The 22,331-nt window shown below is 33.4% G+C and overlaps 4 protein-coding genes across 7 annotated transcripts in view; 2 read left to right on the forward strand and 2 right to left on the reverse strand.

Moving 5' to 3' along the window:
- The first annotated feature begins 1,176 nt into the window (after positions 1 to 1,176).
- On the forward strand, positions 1,177 to 9,302 carry LOC102588159 (beta-galactosidase-like). Its single transcript, XM_006353469.2, has 19 exons — positions 1,177 to 1,375; positions 2,251 to 2,346; positions 2,477 to 2,589; positions 2,859 to 2,925; positions 3,637 to 3,729; positions 4,480 to 4,623; positions 5,448 to 5,536; positions 5,659 to 5,764; positions 5,847 to 5,934; positions 6,062 to 6,180; positions 6,351 to 6,515; positions 6,755 to 6,930; positions 7,036 to 7,145; positions 7,384 to 7,493; positions 7,599 to 7,709; positions 7,936 to 8,046; positions 8,172 to 8,377; positions 8,703 to 8,824; positions 8,950 to 9,302. The coding sequence occupies exons 1-18, from the start codon at positions 1,208 to 1,210 to the stop codon at positions 8,809 to 8,811; spliced, it is 2,181 nt and encodes a 726-aa protein (XP_006353531.1). The 5' UTR covers positions 1,177 to 1,207; the 3' UTR covers positions 8,812 to 8,824; positions 8,950 to 9,302.
- A 1,611-nt stretch (positions 9,303 to 10,913) lies between these two features.
- Positions 10,914 to 13,526, forward strand: LOC102605774 (probable polyamine oxidase 5). Its single transcript, XM_015311351.1, has one exon. The coding sequence runs from the start codon at positions 10,965 to 10,967 to the stop codon at positions 13,368 to 13,370; it is 2,406 nt and encodes an 801-aa protein (XP_015166837.1). The 5' UTR covers positions 10,914 to 10,964; the 3' UTR covers positions 13,371 to 13,526.
- A 1,141-nt stretch (positions 13,527 to 14,667) lies between these two features.
- Positions 14,668 to 17,271, reverse strand: LOC102588490 (transmembrane protein 258). Its single transcript, XM_006353470.2, has 4 exons — positions 17,161 to 17,271; positions 16,937 to 17,043; positions 15,025 to 15,103; positions 14,668 to 14,949 (listed from the first exon to the last, which is right to left on the reverse strand). Exons 1-4 carry the CDS (start codon positions 17,161 to 17,163, stop codon positions 14,902 to 14,904), a joined length of 237 nt encoding a protein of 78 aa, XP_006353532.1. The 5' UTR covers positions 17,164 to 17,271; the 3' UTR covers positions 14,668 to 14,901.
- Positions 17,272 to 18,776: 1,505 nt separating this feature from the next.
- The window catches only part of LOC102588813 (zinc finger CCCH domain-containing protein 64), a 9,015-nt gene continuing 5,460 nt past the window's right edge, over positions 18,777 to 22,331 (reverse strand). For 3 of the 4 annotated variants that reach the window (XM_006353473.2, XM_015311372.1, XM_006353472.2), the window contains 5 exons: positions 21,470 to 21,906; positions 21,056 to 21,341; positions 20,289 to 20,382; positions 19,488 to 19,618; positions 18,777 to 19,330 (listed from right to left, as the gene is read on the reverse strand). In XM_006353473.2, the coding sequence (XP_006353535.1) occupies positions 19,202 to 19,330; positions 19,488 to 19,618; positions 20,289 to 20,382; positions 21,056 to 21,341; positions 21,470 to 21,906 (1,077 nt within the window). In that variant the 3' untranslated portion in view covers positions 18,777 to 19,201. The remainder of the gene's footprint in view (positions 19,331 to 19,487; positions 19,619 to 20,288; positions 20,383 to 21,055; positions 21,342 to 21,469; positions 21,907 to 22,331) is intronic. The other variant, XR_001474151.1, reaches the window with a different exon arrangement.

A 22,331-nucleotide genomic window follows, 5' to 3' on the forward strand; every position in this document is an offset into this window, starting at 1 on the left:
GATTAGATATGTTGTTATTATAGTAATTGGGATATGTCCAACATCACAACAATTTTATTTATTTTCTTTAATAATTACCAAAAACGAAGAAGAAAGAATAATAATTGTTTTTGTCATACTGACCCTCCATCTAATACTTGCCCTTAATTATAGTAATTATTTTCTTTTTCTCAGAGAAACAACAACTACAATTATATTATCATCTTTTTCCTCTATGAAAACTATATATAACTTTTCCTTTCTTTATTGAGAAAAAAGAATTTTCATTTTTGCTTACAAAGATAACCAAAGTATGCTATTCCCACCCAAAAAAGTGCATCCCCTTATCATAAGTGAAGTATTTTCCTATTCATAGATAAAGTTGCTCTAGATAAATATCCACCATTATTTTAAAAGTGAAAGTTAGAATTTAAACTTGAGTATTATTCTAAATTTTAAGATATATGATAATATATGTATTAGTTATTCTATTTTGAATTTAATTTATATATATATTTAGTGAATTTTTAAATATAATAAATTTATAATTAAAATCTGCTGAATCTTATTTATATTCATGATTGATTTTTCTTACCCAAAAGTCTTATCAAATTCTCTTCTATCAGTATATAAGTATTACGATCTACACATATAGCAATGACTGAAAGACATAATGTCACATGATCATGTTTTTAAACGTCTTATTTAACTAAAGAAATAGGCTTAATAAGGAAATAAAATAAATTCATCTTAATCTCAATATATCGAGTATGTCTAACCATTCTATAATGATGGATCTATCTTTTACTGAGCGAGCCACGAACCTATTTTTTCTTTCTTTCATTCCATCTGTCTTGCATATCTCGAAAACATAGGTAATTTTCCAACTTCGCCCCTACATTATTTTACTTCCAAAGTTACTCAAACAAGAAAATAAAACATTAGTTAAAATTAATCCATAAATTGGATAATCTAAGTGCTGAGTCAAATTTTGGGCCCCATTTAAGGAGTTGGGCAATTTCTTCTCCTACTTTTTTGTTTTTGTTTATAGATATAAAAATAGCAGTTAGTAACCAAAAACACCAAAAAAAAAACACACACACAGTGTAAAAATATTTGTATAAATATCTTTACACATTTCATTTCTCAAAAGAATCAATAGAGAAGAGACAAGAAAAAAAGTTTCATTTTTTTTCTATAAAAGAAAAAAAAATTTAATGTGGAAAAAATGCTAAGGACTAATGTGTTGTTGGTGTTATTATTAGTTATTTGTTCATTGGATTTTTTTTCTTCAGTGAAAGCTAGTGTTTCTTATGATGACAGAGCTATAATCATAAATGGGAAAAGAAAAATTCTTATTTCTGGTTCAATTCATTATCCAAGAAGTACTCCACAGGTAAATTATACACAAAAAAAATTGTATTACTTCATTATTTTCTTGTTTTGGTTCTAAAAATCTTATCTTTACTCTTTATTATGGATTCTGTGAAATGGGTATGCTTTGTTTTTCTGTAATTCTTGTTTTTTTAAGCATTTTGGTTCTAAAAATGTTACCTTTATGCTTTTTTTATGGCTTCTGTCAAAAGGGTCTGTTTTGTTCTTCTGTAATTTTTAAGTTCTAAAAATGTTTTCTTTATACATTTTTATGGATTCTTTGAAATGGGTGTATCTTGTTTTTCTGTAATTCTTGTTCTTTTAAGCATTTTGGTTCTAAAAATGTTAACTTTATGCTTTTTCATGGCTTCTGTCAAAAGGGCCTGTTTTGTTTTTGTGTATTTTTTAGTTTCTAAAAATCTTTTCTTTATACATTTTTATGGATTCTGTGAAATGGGCATATCTTGTTTTTATGTAATTATGCATTTTAGTTATAAAAATCTTAACTTTATAAATTTTTATGGTTTCTGTGAAATGGGTCTGTGCTGTTATCTGTAATTGTTGTTCACTTATGTTTTTTTGGTTTTAAAAGTCTTTTCTTATACCATCTAAAACTTGTGGGATTACACAGTATGTCACTGTATTAATTGAGTCGAAGGTCTATCGAAAACAAACTCTTTACTTTCTCAATGTAGGGGTAAGGTTGCGTATTCACCACACTCTTCAAACTTCACTTATGAAATTACATTAGATATGCTGTTGTTGTTGTTTGCATTACTTGAGTCGAGAGTCCGTTGGAAATAACCTCTTTATCTTCACGAGGGTCACAGTCTCCGCACTCCACTTATGAGATTACACTGAAATATTGTCATTTTTTTTTTCTATTGGTGATTTTAGATGTGGCCTGATCTTATACAAAAGGCTAAAGATGGAGGCTTAGATGTTATTGAAACTTATGTTTTCTGGAATGCACATGAGCCTTCTCCTGGAAAAGTAATGTCTTTTTTAACTCTATTTTATTTAATTTTTTTTCTTGAATTTATATCATGATTCTGCAATTTAATATCCAAAAAAAAGAAAAAAAGAATTAATTTTTTTCATTTTTTTTTTTTTGAATTTTCAGTATAATTTTGAAGGAAGATATGATCTTGTTAGGTTCATCAAATTGGCACAAAGAGCAGGACTTTATGTCAATTTACGTATTGGCCCTTACATTTGTGCTGAATGGAACTTTGGGTAAATAATTTTGACTTGACACGGAGTTTAAGAAAATTAAAAAAAAATGAATCTTGTTGTTTTAAACTAAAGATATGCAGAATGTATCAAAATGTCTTTAATTTTGTTGGGTTAAACATGCAAAAAGTTGGAATTAAGGAGATTTTTGTTTAAACGAAAAGTAAGACAAATAAATTAAAACGGAGGGAGTAAAAGGATTGGCTTTAGTGTTTTTTTCTTTGTAGCTTCCCCTGTTTTATACTCTGTTTTTATGTTTTATTTGTATGCAGGGGATTCCCTGTTTGGCTAAAATATGTGCCTGGTATGGAATTTAGAACAGACAATCAGCCTTTTAAGGTTTGTTTTTTCAACTTTCCATCCATTTAAAAGTTTGAGCTGTTAGAAAGAGCACAATGTTTCTCTTTGCGTGATTCTTTTTTATGAGCTAAAAACGTGTAAATATATTTTGGGTAATGCTAAATGGCCAAAAAATTTGGCCAGAAATTTAAAAAATCTTTAATATCTTTTTTATTTTAAAATAAATTAATCTTTTTTTCATTTTTTAATTAAAAGGTATTAAAGTTAAAAGGATAAAAATGTTCAAAAAGGTAAAATAACATTCTGGCCAAAAGGATTTTTCCATATATTTTTGTCTTTTAAAGACAATTTATTATATCATAATGAAATATGTGACGATCTTATTTAAAATTTTAATCTGTTAGAGAAAGTACACTTGTCTGTTATAGTATCATGTAACAATGACTCTTGACGTGTGGGATTAATTCTTATTTACGACTACTTGTTTGTTATGATACATTTTAAGTTAATATACTTAATTATATCATGTCACAACGACTCTTCATGTGTGGGGGTTAATTCTTTTTATAACCAAAACACGTGGACATGTTTTATGTATTTTGAGTGGCGGGGTCAGAGTTTTACTTAGTATCTCTGTTGAAATGCGTGACCATTTCGTTTAAACCTTTAAATTATTAGAGAAGAAAACCACATATTTTTTAATTAATATTGTGTCTGAACTGTCATGTTTCTGGTTGACTATGATGAAAGGTGGCTATGCAAGGATTTGTTCAGAAAATAGTCAACATGATGAAGTCAGAAAATTTGTTTGAACCTCAAGGAGGACCAATAATAATGGCCCAGGTTTGGATTATGCTCATGCCTTGTCTTTACACTATTTATAGAAATGAATTTGGAATTTTTTGTCTCCCTTTAATTGTTGTTTTGTCCCCTAATTCTTGATTAAGGCAGTCGAGCGTTGTTTAGTTTTCCTTATTAGTAATTCTCCTACTGTTGTATTCTCTGATTTTACTATTACCTATTGTTTCTTTGTTTCGTTTATCATACTATTTATGGTTGCTACTGTTCTTTTCTCTTCCTTGAATGTTGTTTAGTTCCCTAATTCTTGATTAAGGTAGTCGAATGTTGTTTAGTTTTCCTTATCAGTAGTATTATTAGTAATTCCCCTACTATCATATTTTACTATTACCAATTGTTTCTTTGCTTCGTTTATCATACTATTTGTGGTTGCTACTGTTCTTTTTTCTCCCCTTAATTAATTGTTGTTTTGTTCCCTAATTCTTGATTAAGCTAGTCGGACGTTGTTTAGTTTCTCCCTTATCCGTAGTATTATTAGCAATTCTCCTACTATCGTATTCTTCGATTCTACTATTTCATGTTGTGTCTTTGCTTTGTTTATCAAACTATTTGTGGTTTCTACTGTTTTTTTTCTCCATCATTTTCTATATGTTTCATTTGAGCCGGGGGTCTATCGGAAACAACCTCTGTGAGGGTAGGGATACGACTGCGTACACCCTACTTGTGGAGTTACACTGTCTGTGGTGTTGTTGTTGTATTATGTCAATTAAACTTAGAAAACTATAAATGCTGCAGATAGAAAATGAGTATGGACCAGTAGAATGGGAAATTGGTGCTCCTGGTAAAGCTTTTACAAAATGGGCAGCTCAAATGGCTGTGGGTTTGAAAACTGGTGTCCCATGGATCATGTGTAAACAAGAGGATGCTCCTGATCCTGTGGTAAGCAATTCTTAGTTTCCTCCTAATTTCAAATAACTTCATTGACTATCCTTTTGTGTGGACTATTTCTCAGTTTGTTCGTGTGATCCTTACACATTGATCATGTTTATCTTCTTTGTATCGTTCTGATTTTATCAATATCCGCAAAGGAAACTACCTGCATAGGGTATTTTCTGAGCACTACTTAAGCCCATTTAAGTTGTTTAAATGTGTGTGAAAAAGTATGGTGTTATAAGTGACGGAACCAAGATTTCACAAAGGAAATTCAAAATATAAAGAAGTAACAACAAGAAGAAGCCAAAAGGGATTCAACACTTACTATAAATCCGTAAAAAAAGAAGAAGAGAATTTTGACCTTGCATAATTTTTCAGCAAAAGGGATTCGGATAAACTCCTTGTGAAGTGGCGGAGCCACCACCTTTGTGCAAGGAGTGTCAAAGTGACACCCTTCACCGGAAATTTACACTGTGTAGAACTGTGATAGGTGATTTTTTATGTACATATATTATATGTTGAATCCCCTTGACTTCTTCGTGTATTTACTTCTTTTTTATATTTTGACTACCCTTAGCTAAAGTCCTGGTTCCGGCTGCGCTTTACTGCCCTTAGCTCCATCCTTGGATGGCATCATCTAGCTCCAGTTCTTGGAGGCTTGGGTTTTAGTTACTTCATTTCAATATTTGTTACTGTATAAAATCATTTTATTGTGGATTGATATAGGAGGAACTTGTCAATTCTTGAAGCAAATAACTAGAGTGACTTGTTTCGACATTCTTTTTTGGATATCTCTCTCCAGAACTCATATTTTCTTGATTCTGCTACAGATTGATACTTGCAATGGCTTCTACTGCGAAGGGTTCCGTCCTAATAAGCCTTACAAACCGAAAATGTGGACAGAAGTATGGACTGGCTGGTAAGTTCCAAGAATGCAAATTACATGAATCTAATACAGTTTATGTTCTTCTGAGTTGGTTTCTTAATTCAACTACTCTTTTTAGTCGAATTTTCGTTAATGATATACTCTACTATGCTCAGGTATACAAAATTTGGTGGTCCAATTCCTCAAAGACCAGCTGAAGACATTGCATTTTCAGTTGCAAGGTTTGTTCAGAACAATGGTTCATTCTTCAATTACTACATGGTAAGTTAAACATCTGATTTCGTGTTCAAGTTTTTCTCATTAAACATAGCTATTTATTGTATTGATACTATGGTTGCTTCAGTATCATGGAGGAACAAATTTTGGCCGGACATCATCAGGGCTTTTCATTGCAACTAGCTACGATTATGATGCTCCTCTCGATGAGTATGGTACGAAACAAGAACTAGAATTCTTCTTATACATATCTCCTCGTCTGCATAACAGAACGAAAATAGTGGAAAATTTTCCTACAAATTTTTCATGCTTATCTTGATGATTTGCGTTATGGTGTAAAAGGGTTGCTGAATGAACCAAAATACGGGCACTTGAGAGACTTACATAAAGCTATCAAGCTATCTGAACCGGCTTTAGTTTCATCATATGCCACGGTGACTAGTCTTGGAAGTAATCAAGAGGTTAGTCTGTTTTTTTTCCCTTGAGTCGAGGGTCTATTGGAAGCAGCCTCTCTACCTCTGAGGTAGGGGAAAGGTTTACGTACACTCTATCCTCTCCAGATCCACTATGTGAGACCTACACTCGATATGTTTTTCTTCTAACTCTGTTTACATTTTTTTGACCAACATAGGCTCATGTCTATAGATCAAAATCTGGAGCTTGTGCTGCTTTTTTATCCAACTATGACTCTAGATATTCAGTTAAAGTCACCTTTCAGAATAGGCCATACGATTTGCCTCCATGGTCCATCAGCATTCTTCCCGACTGCAAAACTGCTGTTTACAACACTGCACGGGTAATGGTCCTCTCTATAACAGTCATTCACTATAACAACATTTCTCTGTTATAGTCATGTTTTTTGTGGAACTGATCTTTCATGTTAAGGCTATATTATATGTTTTCTATAACAATATTTCGCTATAGCAGCCAAAAAGTACTGAGATAAATAATGCTGTAATTGATGCAGTTATAGAGAGGTTTTACTGTATAAGCATTCTGGGCAGAAGTTTTAATGTCTTCTGTGTAATGCTGCAGGTTAACTCCCGAAGCTCGAGCATAAAGATGACGCCTGCAGGTGGTGGATTGTCTTGGCAGTCATACAATGAAGAAACACCGACTGCTGATGACAGTGATACACTTTCAGCTAACGGACTATGGGAACAGAAAAACGTCACAAGAGATTCATCAGACTATCTGTGGTACATGACAGAGTGAGTAACTTTCATTTTCTTACTTTTTTCGAATGATTATATTTAGTTCCGTCTTTACTCAGACATATCTAATATCGTGATGACTTTTTTTGTTACTTTTTCCAGTGTAAATATAGCATCTAATGAAGGATTTCTAAAGAACGGAAAGGATCCTTATTTCACTGTTATGTCCGCTGGTCATGTCTTGCATGTTTTCGTCAATGGCAAACTATCAGGTAGCAGAAACAACACTATTTTGGGATTATGGCAAATGCTTTTTCCTAACAAAGTACTCTCTCAGTTCCAATTTGTCTGACTTGACACGAAATTTAAGAAAGTAAATTTGAATCTTGTGGCCTTAAACATGCCGCGTGAAAAGTTAGGATAGTAAAACAAACAAATTGAAACGGACGGAGTACATCTTTTTACGTCTATTCCTATTTTCCTAATTTCTCTGTCCTTGAATTGTTGTAGGAACTGTTTATGGGACATTGGATAATCCAAAACTTACATACAGTGGCAATGTGAAGTTAAGAGCTGGTATTAACAAGATTTCTCTGCTCAGTGTTTCCGTTGGTCTCCCGGTTAGTTTTCTATTTCCTGTTTCTCCGATCCTTTATTAACAGCGATAACTGAACTGTTAGAGTCATTTTGTTTTAGTATAACCTATGGTTTTAAATACATTTCAGAACGTTGGCGTGCATTATGATACGTGGAATGCAGGAGTTCTAGGTCCAGTTACGTTGAGCGGTCTCAATGAAGGGTCAAGAAACTTGGCGAAACAGAGATGGTCTTACAAGGTATGTTAACTAACTAATTGCTTCTCTTCTCTTCCTAAAGCCTGATCTTCGTATAACTTTGATATGCTTTTCCTTGAGCTGAGGGTCTATCGGAAACAACCTCTCTACCTCCCAAGGTAGGGGTAAGGTCTGCGTACACTCTACACCTCCCAAGACCTTACCTGTGGGATTACACTGCATATGTTGTTGTTGATACCTGAATAGTCTATAATTTGCTTGTTCATAGGTTGGTCTAAAAGGCGAATCGTTAAGTCTTCACTCCTTAAGTGGGAGTTCTTCTGTTGAATGGATTCGAGGTTCACTAGTGGCTCAAAAGCAGCCTCTGACTTGGTACAAGGTAAAATTCCTATTGGTATAACGTCTATAACGTCAACAAAACTACATATCAACATGTGTTTATCGATTTTATGATGTTGAATAACATGTTGTAACGCGTAGTTAATAGACTAATACCTTTTCCAGGCTACATTTAACGCGCCTGGAGGAAATGAACCACTAGCTTTAGACATGGCAAGTATGGGAAAAGGTCAGATATGGATAAATGGTGAAGGCGTAGGTCGCCATTGGCCTGGATACATAGCACAAGGAGACTGTAGCAAATGCAGTTATGCTGGAACGTTCAACGAGAAGAAATGTCAGACTAACTGCGGACAACCTTCTCAGAGATGGTAAGCAATTTCCATAATTCCAACAACCTTTAGTGGAGTTGTGGGACTAGATCAATTCCTACTTGTTTACAACAAAGAGTTAAAAACCGTTTAGATATTAGGAACATGTTTTATCCCCTTATGTTCCATAGGATCACACGAGGTAGAGGTAAGGTCTGCTTGCACTCTACTTTCCCCAGACCTCATCTGCGGGAATACACTGAGTATGTTGCTGTTGTTGTTCCATAGGATCACACAAATTAACCAAACACAAGATGTTTGAAGAAATGTGGTACTTTTTACCTTCAACTTGTTTTGAGAAACTTCGCGAAATTGTTAATTTCAGGTACCACGTTCCACGATCATGGCTGAAACCAAGTGGAAACTTGTTGGTAGTATTTGAAGAATGGGGCGGTAATCCAACAGGAATTTCTCTAGTCAGGAGATCAAGATAAAGAACTCGAAAAGGTATACTTTTCGCCTTTGACAACACTGATCTTGATTCAAAATTATGTATTTCGCGTCACGTCTAAATCCATAAATTCTCTATATATATTCATATTAACTGTTACCATTGTTTTCTACTATGACAGTAAACTTGTTCAGTAAATATGGTGCTTGAATTCGCGCCGAAAAATACATACAGGAAGCTAACAATGAAGGCTATAGTTTGCAAATTGCAGCTGAATAAAGCATTTGAAGAAAAAGAAATATTTGATTAAAAGGTATATAAATTTACAGAGAGTTTTCTTGATTCTCTGTAAAACTTTGGTTTATAAAGTTTATACAGAATTCTGTTATTTGGATTATGAGATTGAAGAAAATTGTACAGCTTCCAAATACTATTAGAATACAAATAAGTTTCATGTAACTATATACAATTACTACAATTTGTGTATGTGAAATATCAATACAAGTTATATCAAGGAAGTCAATTTTTCAGTAACCAGATGTTTCAGGTTGGAGTTCTGAGGTTTGAGTCGCTTTTAGTTTAAGTGTTTTAACCCTCAAAGTGAGATTTTCCAGTGCGGATCCAATTATACTAGTTGGGCTCCAAAGCATGTACCAAACACAGGATTGAGAACCAAAAATGAATAAATAAGATCTAAACTATAACATTTGTTGTTGTTTTTGTTAAGAGCCTTGTATCATTTGGTTTTTACATTAATGTTTTGAATTCTATTGTAGATTTGTTTCATTTGAGGTTGAAAGCCAGTATAGCAATCACAACTCCATGAATATCATTGTATATCCTATATTTGTGTTGGTGGGAAATAACAGATATTCTAGTTGACATCACAGTTATAAAAGAAAAATGAAAATCGGTAGTAGGATAATGAACGGAACTTACTCACACTCCTTGTTTACACCAAGTTTGTCACGTGTTTGTACATCATTTTTTAACATTTACTATGATTAATTGACATGCATGAATTCTTACCTCGTTAAATCATTTAACTAGAGTAAATTTAAATGCTTCGGGTTAAATTGCTTGCCAAATGAGGAAAAAATGAAAAAAAAGAGGTGTAACGCTTATTTTATTATTATTATTATAAATGTCAATTATTCTTATTAAAAAATGTCATTTAATTTATTTTTCAAATTCAAATGTTTTGCTCTTAGGATTTTAAACGTGATTTTGAAATTTTAGGCATAAATATTTTATTATTATAAATGAAGAATGATGGACAAACTTCAAATCCTAATACGCAATATAAAAGAATTTACTATGTATTTGACTTTGAAAAGAACATTCATTATTTACTTGATATGAAAACAAAAAATAATACTTACCATGTTGGCATAAACATGTATTACTATATAGACCAAAAATAAAATAAAATTATATTACTATGAACACAAAGTTATTTCAATTATTATTTTACCAAAGATGTATAATTAATTTATTACCAAAATTAGAGATTTAAATTTATTACCAAAATTAGAGATGTATAATTAATTTATTACCAAAATTAGAGATTTAAATTTATTACCAAAATTAGAGATGTATAATTAATTTATTACCAAAATTAGAGATTTAAATTTATTACCAAAATTAGAGATGTATAATTAATTTATTACCAAAATTAGAGATTTATTTTAATTCATCTTTGGAGATGTTTCAATAATCTTTTTGCCAAATTTGAATACTACTAATCCATCAACTTACCCCATAATTATGGCTAACAAATCACATTTATAGATTATTTCACTCTACTCTTTTAACTTTTAATGGTCAATTTTGGTTCCTCAATTCAGTCCTTATGATATCTAACTAAACATATTTAAACTTCAATTAATCAAAATATACACTTTTGATCCAGTTACTCGTGAATTTTCAAAAAATCATATCACTTAATAACCTTTATAAGAATCAAAATAAGAATTTATCAATAACCGAGGGACTGAAAGTATAAATTATGTAAAAAAAATACTATGATTACCCTCCTATATTATATATATATATATATATATATTTGCTTGTTGCTCAAGTAGTTTCATACTTACAAACAAAACAAGTTCTTTGTTTTCACAACATTTTCATTATTTTTCGATTGATTGGTCTGAGGTTATCGATAAAAAAGATTTGTCTAAGTTTGCCTCTAAAATGGTGTCTCAAAAGCCCAAAATTGTTATAATTGGGGCAGGAATTGCTGGTCTAACAGCAGCTAAAAAGCTCTACACAACACAAAACTCAAATGAACTATTTGAGCTTTGTGTTGTAGAAGGTGGAAACAGAATTGGTGGAAGAATTTTCACTACTGAGTTTTGTGGTGATAGAGTTGAAATCGGTGCAACTTGGATTCATGGAATTGAAGGAAATCCAATATACAAAATTGCTCAAGAAATCAATGGATTTGAAACTGATAAGCCATGGGATAGTATGGGAGGTAAAGTCGATAAAAAAGTGACTATAACAGAAGATGGACATGAGGTACATTCATCCTTTGTTAACTCGGTATCAAATTTTTTCAGTAATCTGTTGGAGTTTTCATCAGATGAAGGGGATTTTGATGGTGGGGTTGGTAGAAAGATTGTTGAAAGCTTGAATCTTGAAGAAAATGGTGGTGTTGATAAGATAAGTATGGGTTCTTATCTTAGAAAAGGGCTCAAATTTTACTGGGGTTTAAAGAAAGATCAAGAAAATGTCGAAAGCTTCAATATTGATTCTGATGGTATTGAAAAAGATCAAGAAAATGTTGAAAACTTCAATCTTAAAAGTGGTGGTGTTGAAAATGATCAAGAAAATGTTGAAAACTTCAATCTTGAAAGTGGTGGTGTTGAAAATGATCAAGAAAATGTTGAAAGCTTCAATATTGACGATAGTGGTATTGAAAAAGATCAAGATAATGTTGAAAGCTTCAATCTTGACGATGGTGGTGTTGAGAAAGATCAAGAAAATGTAGAAAGCTTCAATCCTGACGATAGTCGTATTGAAAAAGATCAAGATAATGTTGAAAGCTTCAATCTTGAACATGGTGGTGTTGAAAATGATCAAGAAAATGTTGAAAGCTTCAATATTGACGATAGTGGTATTGAAAAAGATCAAGATAATGTTGAAAGCTTCAATCTTGAACATGGTGGTGTTGAAAATGATCAAGAAAATGTTGAAAGCTTCAATATTGACGATAGTGGTATTGAAAAAGATCAAGATAATGTTGAAAGCTTCAATCTTGAACATGGTGGTGTTGAAAATGATCAAGAAAATGTTGAAAGCTTCAATATTGACGATAGTGGTATTGAAAAAGATCAAGATAATGTTGAAAGCTTCAATCTTGAACATGGTGGTGTTGAAAATGATCAAGAAAAAGTTGAAAGCTTCAATCTTGACGATGGTGGTATTGAAAAAGATCAAGAAAATGTTGAAAGCTTCAATCTTGACGATGGTGGTATTGAGAAAGATCAAGAAAATGTTGAAAGCTTAAATCTTGAAAGTGGTGGCATTGAGAAAGATGGAGAAAATGTTGAAGTTTTTGAAAATTGGAGTAGAAAAGCACTTGAAGAAGGTATTTTTGCTATGTTTGAGAATATACATAGGCATTATTCATCAGCTGGTGATTTAGGTACTTTAGATTTCAATGAAGAAAGTGAGTATTGTAATTTTCCTGGAGATGAAATAACAATAGCCAAAGGGTATTCATCTGTTGTTGAATCTTTGGCTTCTGTTTTACCACCTGGTTTGATCCAACTAGGTCGAAAAGTTTCGAAAATTGAATGGCAATTGGAAAATAGTGATGGTAATAAGCCAGTGAAGTTGCATTTTAGTGATGGATCAGCTATGTATGCTGATCATGTCGTTGTTACAGTCTCATTAGGAGTCCTAAAACAAGGAATTCGCGAGGACTCGAGTCTTTTTAGTCCTCCCCTTCCTAAGTTCAAGACTGAAGCAATTGCAAGACTTGGTTTTGGTGTTGTTGATAAGGTGTTCTTACAACTTAGCCCAACTCATCATGAAAATGTTGGCTATGATGGGTTGAATTTCCCTAACATGATGATGGTTTTTCATCAGCCAGACTCGAAACTGAAGAACCCGAAAATCCCCTTGTGGATTAGGAGGACTACACTTACACATCCAGTTTATCCAGAGTCAAGGGTTGTGGTATCATGGTTTGCAGGTGAAGAAGCTATGAAGGTTGAAACTCTTGATGATGAGGAGATCATCGAGGGGGTCTCGATAACAATGTCAGAGTTTCTAGCAAACACAGAGCATTTCAAGAATTCCATCAAGTTTAGTAAAGTTTTGAAGTGCAAATGGGGTACTGATCCATTGTTTTTGGGATCATATACTCATATAGCTGTTGGATCAAGTGGAAATGATTTGGATGCTATGGCTGAACCATTGCCTAAAGAGATTAGTGATGATAAAAATTCGAAGAAGAGTCCTCGACTTCAAGTTTTATTTGCAGGTGAAGCAACAAGTAGAAATTACTATTCAACAACTCATGGTGCTTATCTTACTGGTCTTAGAGAAGCTAATAGGCTTCTTGAGCATTTTCAATGTGTTGATGTCTGAAAAAAGATTGTTCTTGTTTGTTTGTTTGTCTTGTTATTGTTTTTCATATTCATTTGGAATTGGGTGTTTGTTATACTCTTTCTGTATGATGGGAATTTGAAAGAGTAAAGGGAACTAAAGAAGCTTTTCATTTTGTATTGTTTTAATTCCTTTCTATAATTTGATGGTTCTTGCTTTCTTTAACTTTATTGACAAATGGTGGGAGTGTTTCCTCTTAACCAGAGGTCTTGGGTTCGAGCCCTGGATATGGAAAAAATCATGTTGGGAGCGTCACCCCCGAATGGGCCCTGCAGAGCGCGATCCGAATTTAGTTGGAGCTCCAAAGTGGGCTCCGAACACCGGGTGGGAAACCAAAAAAAAAACTTTATTGACAAATGAACATGAGGATATAGTTGGAAGTTTTTTAAAAGTATATATTTGGGAAAACACCTAAAAAAAATCCCAAATAGCCCATTTCCTCTTATTACGATCTTTAACTATGCATGTATCCTATTGCTCTCCTATTCTATTGTAACATATCATTTACCCCTTCAAACAATTGATGTCAAAGTGAGTGTGATACACATATACAACATATACAATGTATTTTTTTTTTGTGACAAGGGAAACCCACATCTGCTACTTTTGGGTGCGCACAAGGACAAACCCCAGCTCCTATGCAATAGCTTGCAAACCATACAGGAGAGGTAACCCGTACTAAGGTGTGTACAAGGGAAACTCCTGGTCCTATGCAATAGCTCGCAACTAGACATGAGAGGTAACCAATACTAAACAAGCTTAGTATGACGAGCTTGACCTAGAAGACAAATTTCTTGCTTTTGCTAGCAAGGAATTTCAAACTTGAGACTTATCCAGTGTAATTTCACTAGTTCATTTCAATTTTTGAAAAAAATAAAACTAATAATTTTCTTTTTAATTATTCCTTGTCCCCTTTGTCACAAAATTAAGGTACAAAATAAGACAATGATAACAGTCACTTATTTAAAGTTCTAAAATCTGTCTACTATTTGCAAGATTTGCAGCATGTAGTAGAAACCATTTTATTACTTTACACTAACAAATTATATCTATGGTCAGACATCTCTATATCTTATTATAACCGATTTAAGTGTATTTTGAAATTGATTTTACATGTTATGTTATATTCTATGTTCTCTATAACAACATTTCGCTATAGCAACCAAAAAAAGTATCTAAATAAACAACGTCATTATAGACAAACTTCGACTGTATAGGTTTTCTGTTGGTAAACCCAAGCAAAGGATCCTTATCCTTGCCTCAGGAGGTAAAGAGGTTGTTTCCAATAAACCTGTGGCTCAAGAAAAAACATAACAAAGGGATACACTCATTTTTGTTCTATAAAGTAATTGATCATAAGAAGTATTTTCTTGTACCTCAGAAAATTTTCAACTAGTTCTCCAATGCTTGCCATTAAGTTATAAGATAAGTCATATAAAATCACAGCAGTACTCAAAACCGTTCATGTAGAAACATTAGTAAAAAACTACATATCTCTATCCATGTGGATGGATCAAACATATACGCCGGAAGCAAGTAGCAAAAACAAGGATCCAAAACCCTGCATGAGATGCGGTGAGGAGTCAGCACAAGCAACTAGCAAAAACAACAGATCAAATCACTATAGTGTACGTACCAAGAAAACAGACGCTACTGTCCCTGTTACAAGCTCCTTTGCAAGACTGCGGTATTTCCTCGGAGAAGTAGCTTCATAGCTGTCACACATTCATAGGTTTTGTTAGAAGAAGAAAAGACAACAGCACTTGTAGAACCCGCAAAAAAGAAAAGGCAGTAAACTGTTATTCTTTAACATTGTAAAGTTATAGTCTGATGAGTAACCCGAGAATATTTTTTATTCGTTGAAGTATTATAATTTAATGATTTTGGAGAATTGCCATGCTTCATGAATTATATCTCAGAAAGGAATTTCGGAGAATTGTATCTCAGCAAAGTTGGATATCCATGTTCACTATGTAGACTATGTACTCATCAAGAAGTATGTCACAGAACAGATACCTCCTGAAAGTGATGTCTCTCAAATATCTTAACTGCCCGAGGGCAAGCTCTTAACCTTGCTTGTTTGCTCTAAGGTAATAGAAAAAAGATTTCTTTTACCACTTTTTCCTATAGGTCATATCTAAGAGTAGCAACTCTAAAGTCGTATAGACTTCTCTTTGTTTTCTTTTTTGACTGTAATTTTATATAGACTTCTAAAGAGTGATTACTTACAAGGTAGGCAGCGTCAAAGCCAAAGAATTTTGAAATCATGTGGAGGAAGACATACAATTAAGACTACTTTAGCTATAAGCCCTCAAGCCGTAATTGTGACTTGAACTTTTCATCTTAAAGCTTCACATCAAATACAAGTGGAGAGTCTAATTGTACCTTGGAACAAGTTCCATGATTTCTCTCAAAAGGAAAAGGAAAGGGCTTAAAGCTTTTTAAGGGGAAAAAGGAAAATAAATCCATCAGGTTGCTTAATCTATCCATACTTACTCCCCACATCCTTCCACCTCGAGAAGAAGGTAAAACTATCTCACTCTGCCTGGTTAGACAATAAATCCAATACAAGCATGTGACATTTTTGAAGAGTCCGAGCAACATAGGGAATGATCTACATCCCCTAAGATTTCTTATCCTATTTGATGTAAACTGTTCTCAAACTTCCATCATTAACAAACAGCTACAACAAGCATGCCTAAACCCCAAAGCTATTCTAACACAATCAGCCACCAAAGAAAAATTTCTTCAACAAAAGTAACATGTTCCTAATAAACATTGTACTTCATATTAGATAACCAAATTAACAATTTCATGCTATTAAATTCCTTACTCACAAAATGCAACTAAATCTTCAACAGTCTATTTCGTTCAAAGATAAAATAAAAAATCAACTGCATTTCAACAAACTGACAAAGCACCCTTTTCGCACAGATGTTGATACTATCAATTATCAAATATCAATCAACTATGACTCAGATACTCTCCTTCAGTTATAGCAAGGAAATTCTCATGAACTGTATACACGTAGCATAAGCAAATATTTGTATGTAATCTACCAAAAAACTATAATAGCGGGAGGAGACAATGAACTTGAAATGTCACCTACGGAACTTCTTTTCCTTACTTCTATTAGGAAAGTCATTTTCCTTATTGTTCAGCAACTTGTTGTCCTAGAGAAAATATTTTCCATAATACTTTGACCAACCAAACGTGAAAAAATTGGAAATTCATACCAAAAACACCCGTATTTTCTCCCTCTATAACTCGAACACGCAACCTTACTGTTGCAACCCCTCTTCTCTGCCAAACACACCCTTAATCTAATTAGATCCACTAAAGAAAACCCTCAAAATCACTCTAATTCAGGTCAATTTCATTCCAACATTGATCAATAAGCATGAAAAAAATTGCAAAAAATATCAAAATCCACCTTTTTATGAGCAACATTGATAAATAACACATCTTTTTAATGCATGAAAAAATTGCAAAAATATAAAAAATTCACCATTTTTATGAGCTTGAAAAAGATCAGATCGAGGACTTACATGAAGAATGAAGCAGTTACAACAAGACCAATTGCAAGCATGAACACTGCTAGGGTTGGGTACCACGCATCAGGTACTGGACTCGAGATCGGTTTTGCTGAATGAGCCTTTCACAAGAAAAATTCCAAAAAAAAATACAACAAAATCACATCAAAATTTTCAAAAAATTCACTGAATCTACAAGAAAAACAACAAAATTAAACAAGGAATAAGAAATTGCATACCATTTCTTCAATAAATTTGAGAGAAAATCAGATGATCTCGCGTAGACTCGAACTGTTGAAAGCCTCTGCTACGGCTGTGAATCCGTCTTTTAAGTAGTCAAGTAAGAAAGGAGTGGCAAATGTTCGGGTCGGAAGTGGACGGGTCAAAAATGGGTTAAACAAAGTAAAATATTGAGAAAAGGCCCAAAATAGTCCCTCATCTTTGGATTAAGACTCAAAGTCATCCTTGAGTTTTCACATGGAGCATTAATAGTCCATCATGTTTGCAATATTGGTGCACTTTTGGTCCTCCTTCAAAATTTTTGCCTATTTTTTAACATTGATTTTATTCATAATTTATGTATGGAATGTTTAATCGTCATTTTATATATTTAGTAGAAATAATAACTCCGTGTGAGAGATTGTGAGAAGAAAAACACCTTGTTTTGATTAGTAGAAATCGTATTGCAGGTAAAGTCGAGAGGTTCATCACGACGATTTCACGTGCAATAGTACAAATTTTTCTTCTCTTGCAACGTCATATGTTAATATGTTCTTAGTTTAACTGTAGTAATATTTCTACTGAACACAACAAGGTGTTATTCTTCTCATCTTTTCTCACATAGAGTTATTATTTCTACTAAATATATAAAAAGACGATTGGACATTCCTTACATAAAATTGTGGGAAAAAATAATGTTAAAAAATAGGCAAAAGTTTAGGGGAGGACCAAAAGTGCACCAATATTGCAAACATGAGAGACTATTATTGCTCCATGTGAAAACTCAAGGATGACTTTGAGTCTTAATCCAAAGATGAGGGACTATTTTGGGCTTTCTCTCTAAAATATTTGATTACCAATATTTACGAATAAACACAAGCTAAAAGTTAAATAAGTTTAGATTCTCAAAAAACAAGAACTCATACAAAAAAATTAAAAATAAATAAAATATTAATAATGTGAATATTCATATTGTTTATTTTGATATTTACTTTTTAGTAGATAATATATTCATTTATAAAAATCAATATTTTATGAGTGATGGTTACTTGTTTTTTAAACATTTTGTTAGCCCTAAGGATACTTCAGTGGCATAATTATTGTATAATAGTGTGTTTCAATTCTATTGTACGTTAATTATAATAGTGTGTTTCAATTCTATTGTACGTTAATTGAAGTATAATGCTAGAAGAAGTGAATCTTGAATTTCGAATATGGAAAGTAAATTAAGTCAAATAGTTTTTGTAGGAAAAACATGTAAAAATTATTGTGGTAGCTTAAAAAAGTTATTCTTGAATTTCGTATATAAAAAATAAATTTATATCAAGAGAGTATTATTGTAAACTCTTAACTAAAAATCTCGAATTCAAACTCCGATATGAAAAAAATCTTTGGTAGGAAGCATTTATCCCTGAATGGAGCCCTACGCAGTACAAGTCTGGAATAGTCGAACTCTAATGTGAGTACCAGACACTGAATTGGAAACAAAAAAAAAGTGTTTCAAAACATTGATAAACCACTATTTTTGCAACCATGAAAAAAAGAGTTTTGAAGACATTAACAGGAATGTGATTGGAACATAATATAATAGACTCACAGTTGTAATTCATAAAGGATCCAAATATTTTTAACAAACAAAAAACAATTCAGTGGACAATAAAGTTACAATTGCTTCAGGAAAAAGAAAGAGAAGAAGTTACAATTGTGTATTACGTTATATCAAATCAAATAGTTGAAGAAAACTGACAAGCTCATACATGAAAAACTACCTCAATAGCCTAACTGACTGACTGAGTTACATACATGAAAATTGCAGCAATGTTGTTGCTGCCCGGTTAGGCGTTTACAACAGCATCCTGTTACACGACAACAATGTTTTCAGATAATCATATAGAGACTGTTCAAGCATAACACGAACACGTGCACGTAAAGAATTTGCAGATACTTGCAGTTAGATAGAAGCAGGGAGCAAAGAGAACCTCAAGGAAATGTTGAAGTTGCATGAAATGAAGAACACGAGAGAAAGAGCTCGCTATAGTGTTTGCATATTTCTCGGCTATCCTATTGATTTGGATCGTATTCTTGAAATCCGTTCTTGAATCTCTCAACCATTTTAGTTTCTTCTTCTTTATCAACCTTACAATTTCGCCAATCAGCTCTATCTGCTATATTCAACAAGCCTGCTAAAACCTGTGGGATATTCATGCAGTATTACGTCAGTTACTAAAGCGAAATTATAGCTCTCAAGACATATTTTACATAAAAAAGGATGCAAACTAAGCGTTTATCACCTCTCGAAGATTTTAGCTAAATGATACAGTACTAGATAAAGGTGGACGCATCTTACCTCCCGACCAAATTGAGCTGGGAATTTTTCATTCTCCTCAATAACATGTGACAATATATCACCTCCAGGAACTTCAACATAAAATAAGCTGCAACTTCTGTCAAACTGTGTCCGCAATGCTTGTCTTCCTTCTGCAGTAAAAAGAAAGCACCAACATGTCATCTCTTAGACTGAATTGCTCTCACGCAAGACAATCTGTGATAGTTAAAAGGCAAAACAATGAAAGCACCAGTGGAGTATATTCAAATCCATGAGGTTTTCTCCACAACCATGCTTACCCACATTTCCAATTAGCAGAGACTAGGACAAGAAAAGAATTTAATGAGGAAATCAGAGGTTTAGAATTTAGCATCTGTACTGCTACCTAGTATAACAATGGTTAGAATTATCGGTTGAGTAGAACTTGCAAGATAGGTCTACATAATGTAGGGAGTAACCTATGCATCCAAATGTGCTGGGCATATATAAATATGGTAAATTATCAAAAGAAATTGTTCACATCCAAAGCTTCTCAAGAAAATGATATTCAGTTTTATAGTCTTTTTTTTTTTTTTGGTTTTGGTATTAAGACAGTGGTGGAGATAACAACCTTCCTAGGGACATTTGAAGAAACTACTCATTTCAGTCTGTATACATTACCAGGAAATTAAAGGATAACGACAAGTAGCTAAAGCTGAGGCATGAATAACAACTGAGCTGTTTTTTCCACATTATTTTTTCTACCTTTACCATTTTTCTTTCTATTATCTGGTTGGGGAATGTGGCAGGGATTCAGGGTTTCATACAATAAAGTGAACATACCTTTAACCATAGTAAGCTTGAATCCCAATTTGTCAGCAGCCAAGTTAAAAATATCTCGAACCGCAGATGCCCTGGACGAGGGAATAGGAACAACCTACAATAGACACAAAGAGTGGAGGTTAAGATAATGGTAAATAAGCAATAATAAAGAAGAAAAAGTAATGGATTAAAGAACTGTGACATGAGACAATTACACAATTGTGCATAATATTATTAATGTTAAAAAAAGAGATTGATCTATTAAGACAAGGCAGCTGCAGTTTGATCCAGGTGTACAATCAAATGCATACTTCTAAAAGGTGCACTTAAGGCTCTGCTTTTTGAATGTCTTTATTGTAAGCCCTGCATGACGAGTGTCAATCATGTTTGATCCCTGTTTGAATCTTTCTTCTCAACCACAGTTTAGGTAAACCATACTGAAGTTTTAACAAGTTTCTACAAACTGAACATTTTTTTTTCCCCGATTAAGTATTTTATTCTTACATATTTCTTTGATTTGATCTCTCACTCGTAATTTGAATATAAATCCTGTTAGCCAAATGCTTTGTGCTTATTCAGAGTTCCTAAGGCTAGAGATCACAAATAGAACATGTTGGATCTGCTACATAAAACCTTTTTCCACAAGTACAAAACATGTAGAGTAAGGTATGTTTACAAACCAATTTTTAAGGACAGAATGGTGGTATAGACATATCCTCTTTTTTTTTTAATAATATGCAGCACAGGAATACATTCATAGCAATACATGAATGTAAATTTTTCCATACCTGAAGATTGGCATGACTTCCTCGCTTAAATACCCACTCAAAGAAAACTGCTTCCTTCCCTTGCTTTTTGAAGTAAGCTTTGAAGCTGCTTTGAAGTCGTTCCAGTTCCTTCTCACATTCCAGTGGCAGAGATAATGTATTGGGTGTATGTTCAATTGGCATAATTAGCACATGATCAGGTGTTAAAGGTCCTTTAGCAAGTGCACAGTAGTAATATTCTCCGACACTAGTGATGAGATGTGACTCAACGTTCGGGCTTGACAAACAAAACCAGCATTCTTTTGACCTGAAAAACAGTTAAAGTTACCACAAAGCTTATACAAAAGAAAGGGAGCACTAATGAAGATCACAAGCCAGTAAATATTGACACTGCAACGTCATCAAGAAAAATCAAGTAGTTCGACAAATATTAACCTGTTAGAGCTTGCTGCCCTAGATGCTGATCTATCACCTTCTTCCTGCAAACTGTGCTTGAAGTTGCAATCAGGACCTTTTTCACATTTTCCCTTGTTGAGAAAGTCAAAACACACACCTCTTGAGTATTGTTCCGAAGCTTCTTCATCATGTCTAAATTGGCACTGGTTTCCTCTTGGACAAGAGCCAGAAGAGACAAATTTAAAGCAGAGTCTGTCACCACCACCATCTCCATGTTTCTGCTTTTTCTTGGATACATCATACCTCCAATACTGTGACTCAGAAGTACTATCACCGGGCCTCTTTGTCGCTCCATCGGGTGGGGCTGCTTTGTCAACATTTGTATATGGACATAAAGTAGTGTTTGGTGGCTTTGCACTAAGCTCAGTTTTTGACATTGTTGATGCTGGAGTGGGGGATATCGCATGAATGAATTTCTGCAAAGAACTCATGCATAAAATGAGGATTCAAAATGATATAAGGGCTGAGGTAGACCTAAAATCACGTGGAGAGAAGTTGTCATTTAAAAACCGAGAAATAGATGCAGACTTAGCTAAGAAGATATGTTCTGCATTTTTCAGCAGAGAAGTCTTTCATTTTAGTTATAAACTTGTATGCCATTTAAAAGAAGTGTGAAGTTCAGGAAATTTCTAGCTTTGCTCTAATTCACTTTATATCTTATAATGGCGTTTCAAGAATTGAAAACTAGATCAGAATTCATCAGAAAAATGAATAGATTTAAGAGTTTCTATGGCATTTTGAGTATATATAATCATTATTAAGTTCAACCATAACTACATGGCATATTTATTTTGGTGGTGATGGTGTGGGCCCTGGGGGGGGGGGGGGGGGGGGGGGGCGA

The sequence above is a fragment of the Solanum tuberosum genome, unplaced genomic scaffold, assembly GCF_000226075.1.
Source record: "Solanum tuberosum cultivar DM 1-3 516 R44 unplaced genomic scaffold, SolTub_3.0 scf00155, whole genome shotgun sequence".
NCBI lineage: Eukaryota > Viridiplantae > Streptophyta > Magnoliopsida > Solanales > Solanaceae > Solanum > Solanum tuberosum.

Bases quoted from the DNA above. Each gene is read 5' to 3' on its own strand.
- LOC102588159 (XM_006353469.2), top strand. From the start codon at position 1,208: ATGCTAAGGACTAATGTGTTGTTGGTGTTATTATTAGTTATTTGTTCA. The intron at 5,537-5,658 runs GTAAGTTCCAAG...TACTATGCTCAG, and splicing joins ACAGAAGTATGGACTGGCTG to GTATACAAAATTTGGTGGTC. The intron at 5,935-6,061 runs GTACGAAACAAG...ATGGTGTAAAAG, and splicing joins TGCTCCTCTCGATGAGTATG to GGTTGCTGAATGAACCAAAA.
- LOC102605774 (XM_015311351.1), top strand. From the start codon at position 10,965: ATGGTGTCTCAAAAGCCCAAAATTGTTATAATTGGGGCAGGAATTGCT.
- LOC102588490 (XM_006353470.2), bottom strand. The intron at 15,104-16,936 runs GTAAGTCCTCGA...AATGTGTGACAG, and splicing joins GTAACTGCTTCATTCTTCAT to CTATGAAGCTACTTCTCCGA. The intron at 14,950-15,024 runs GTACGTACACTA...CATCTCATGCAG, and splicing joins CAGTAGCGTCTGTTTTCTTG to GGTTTTGGATCCTTGTTTTT.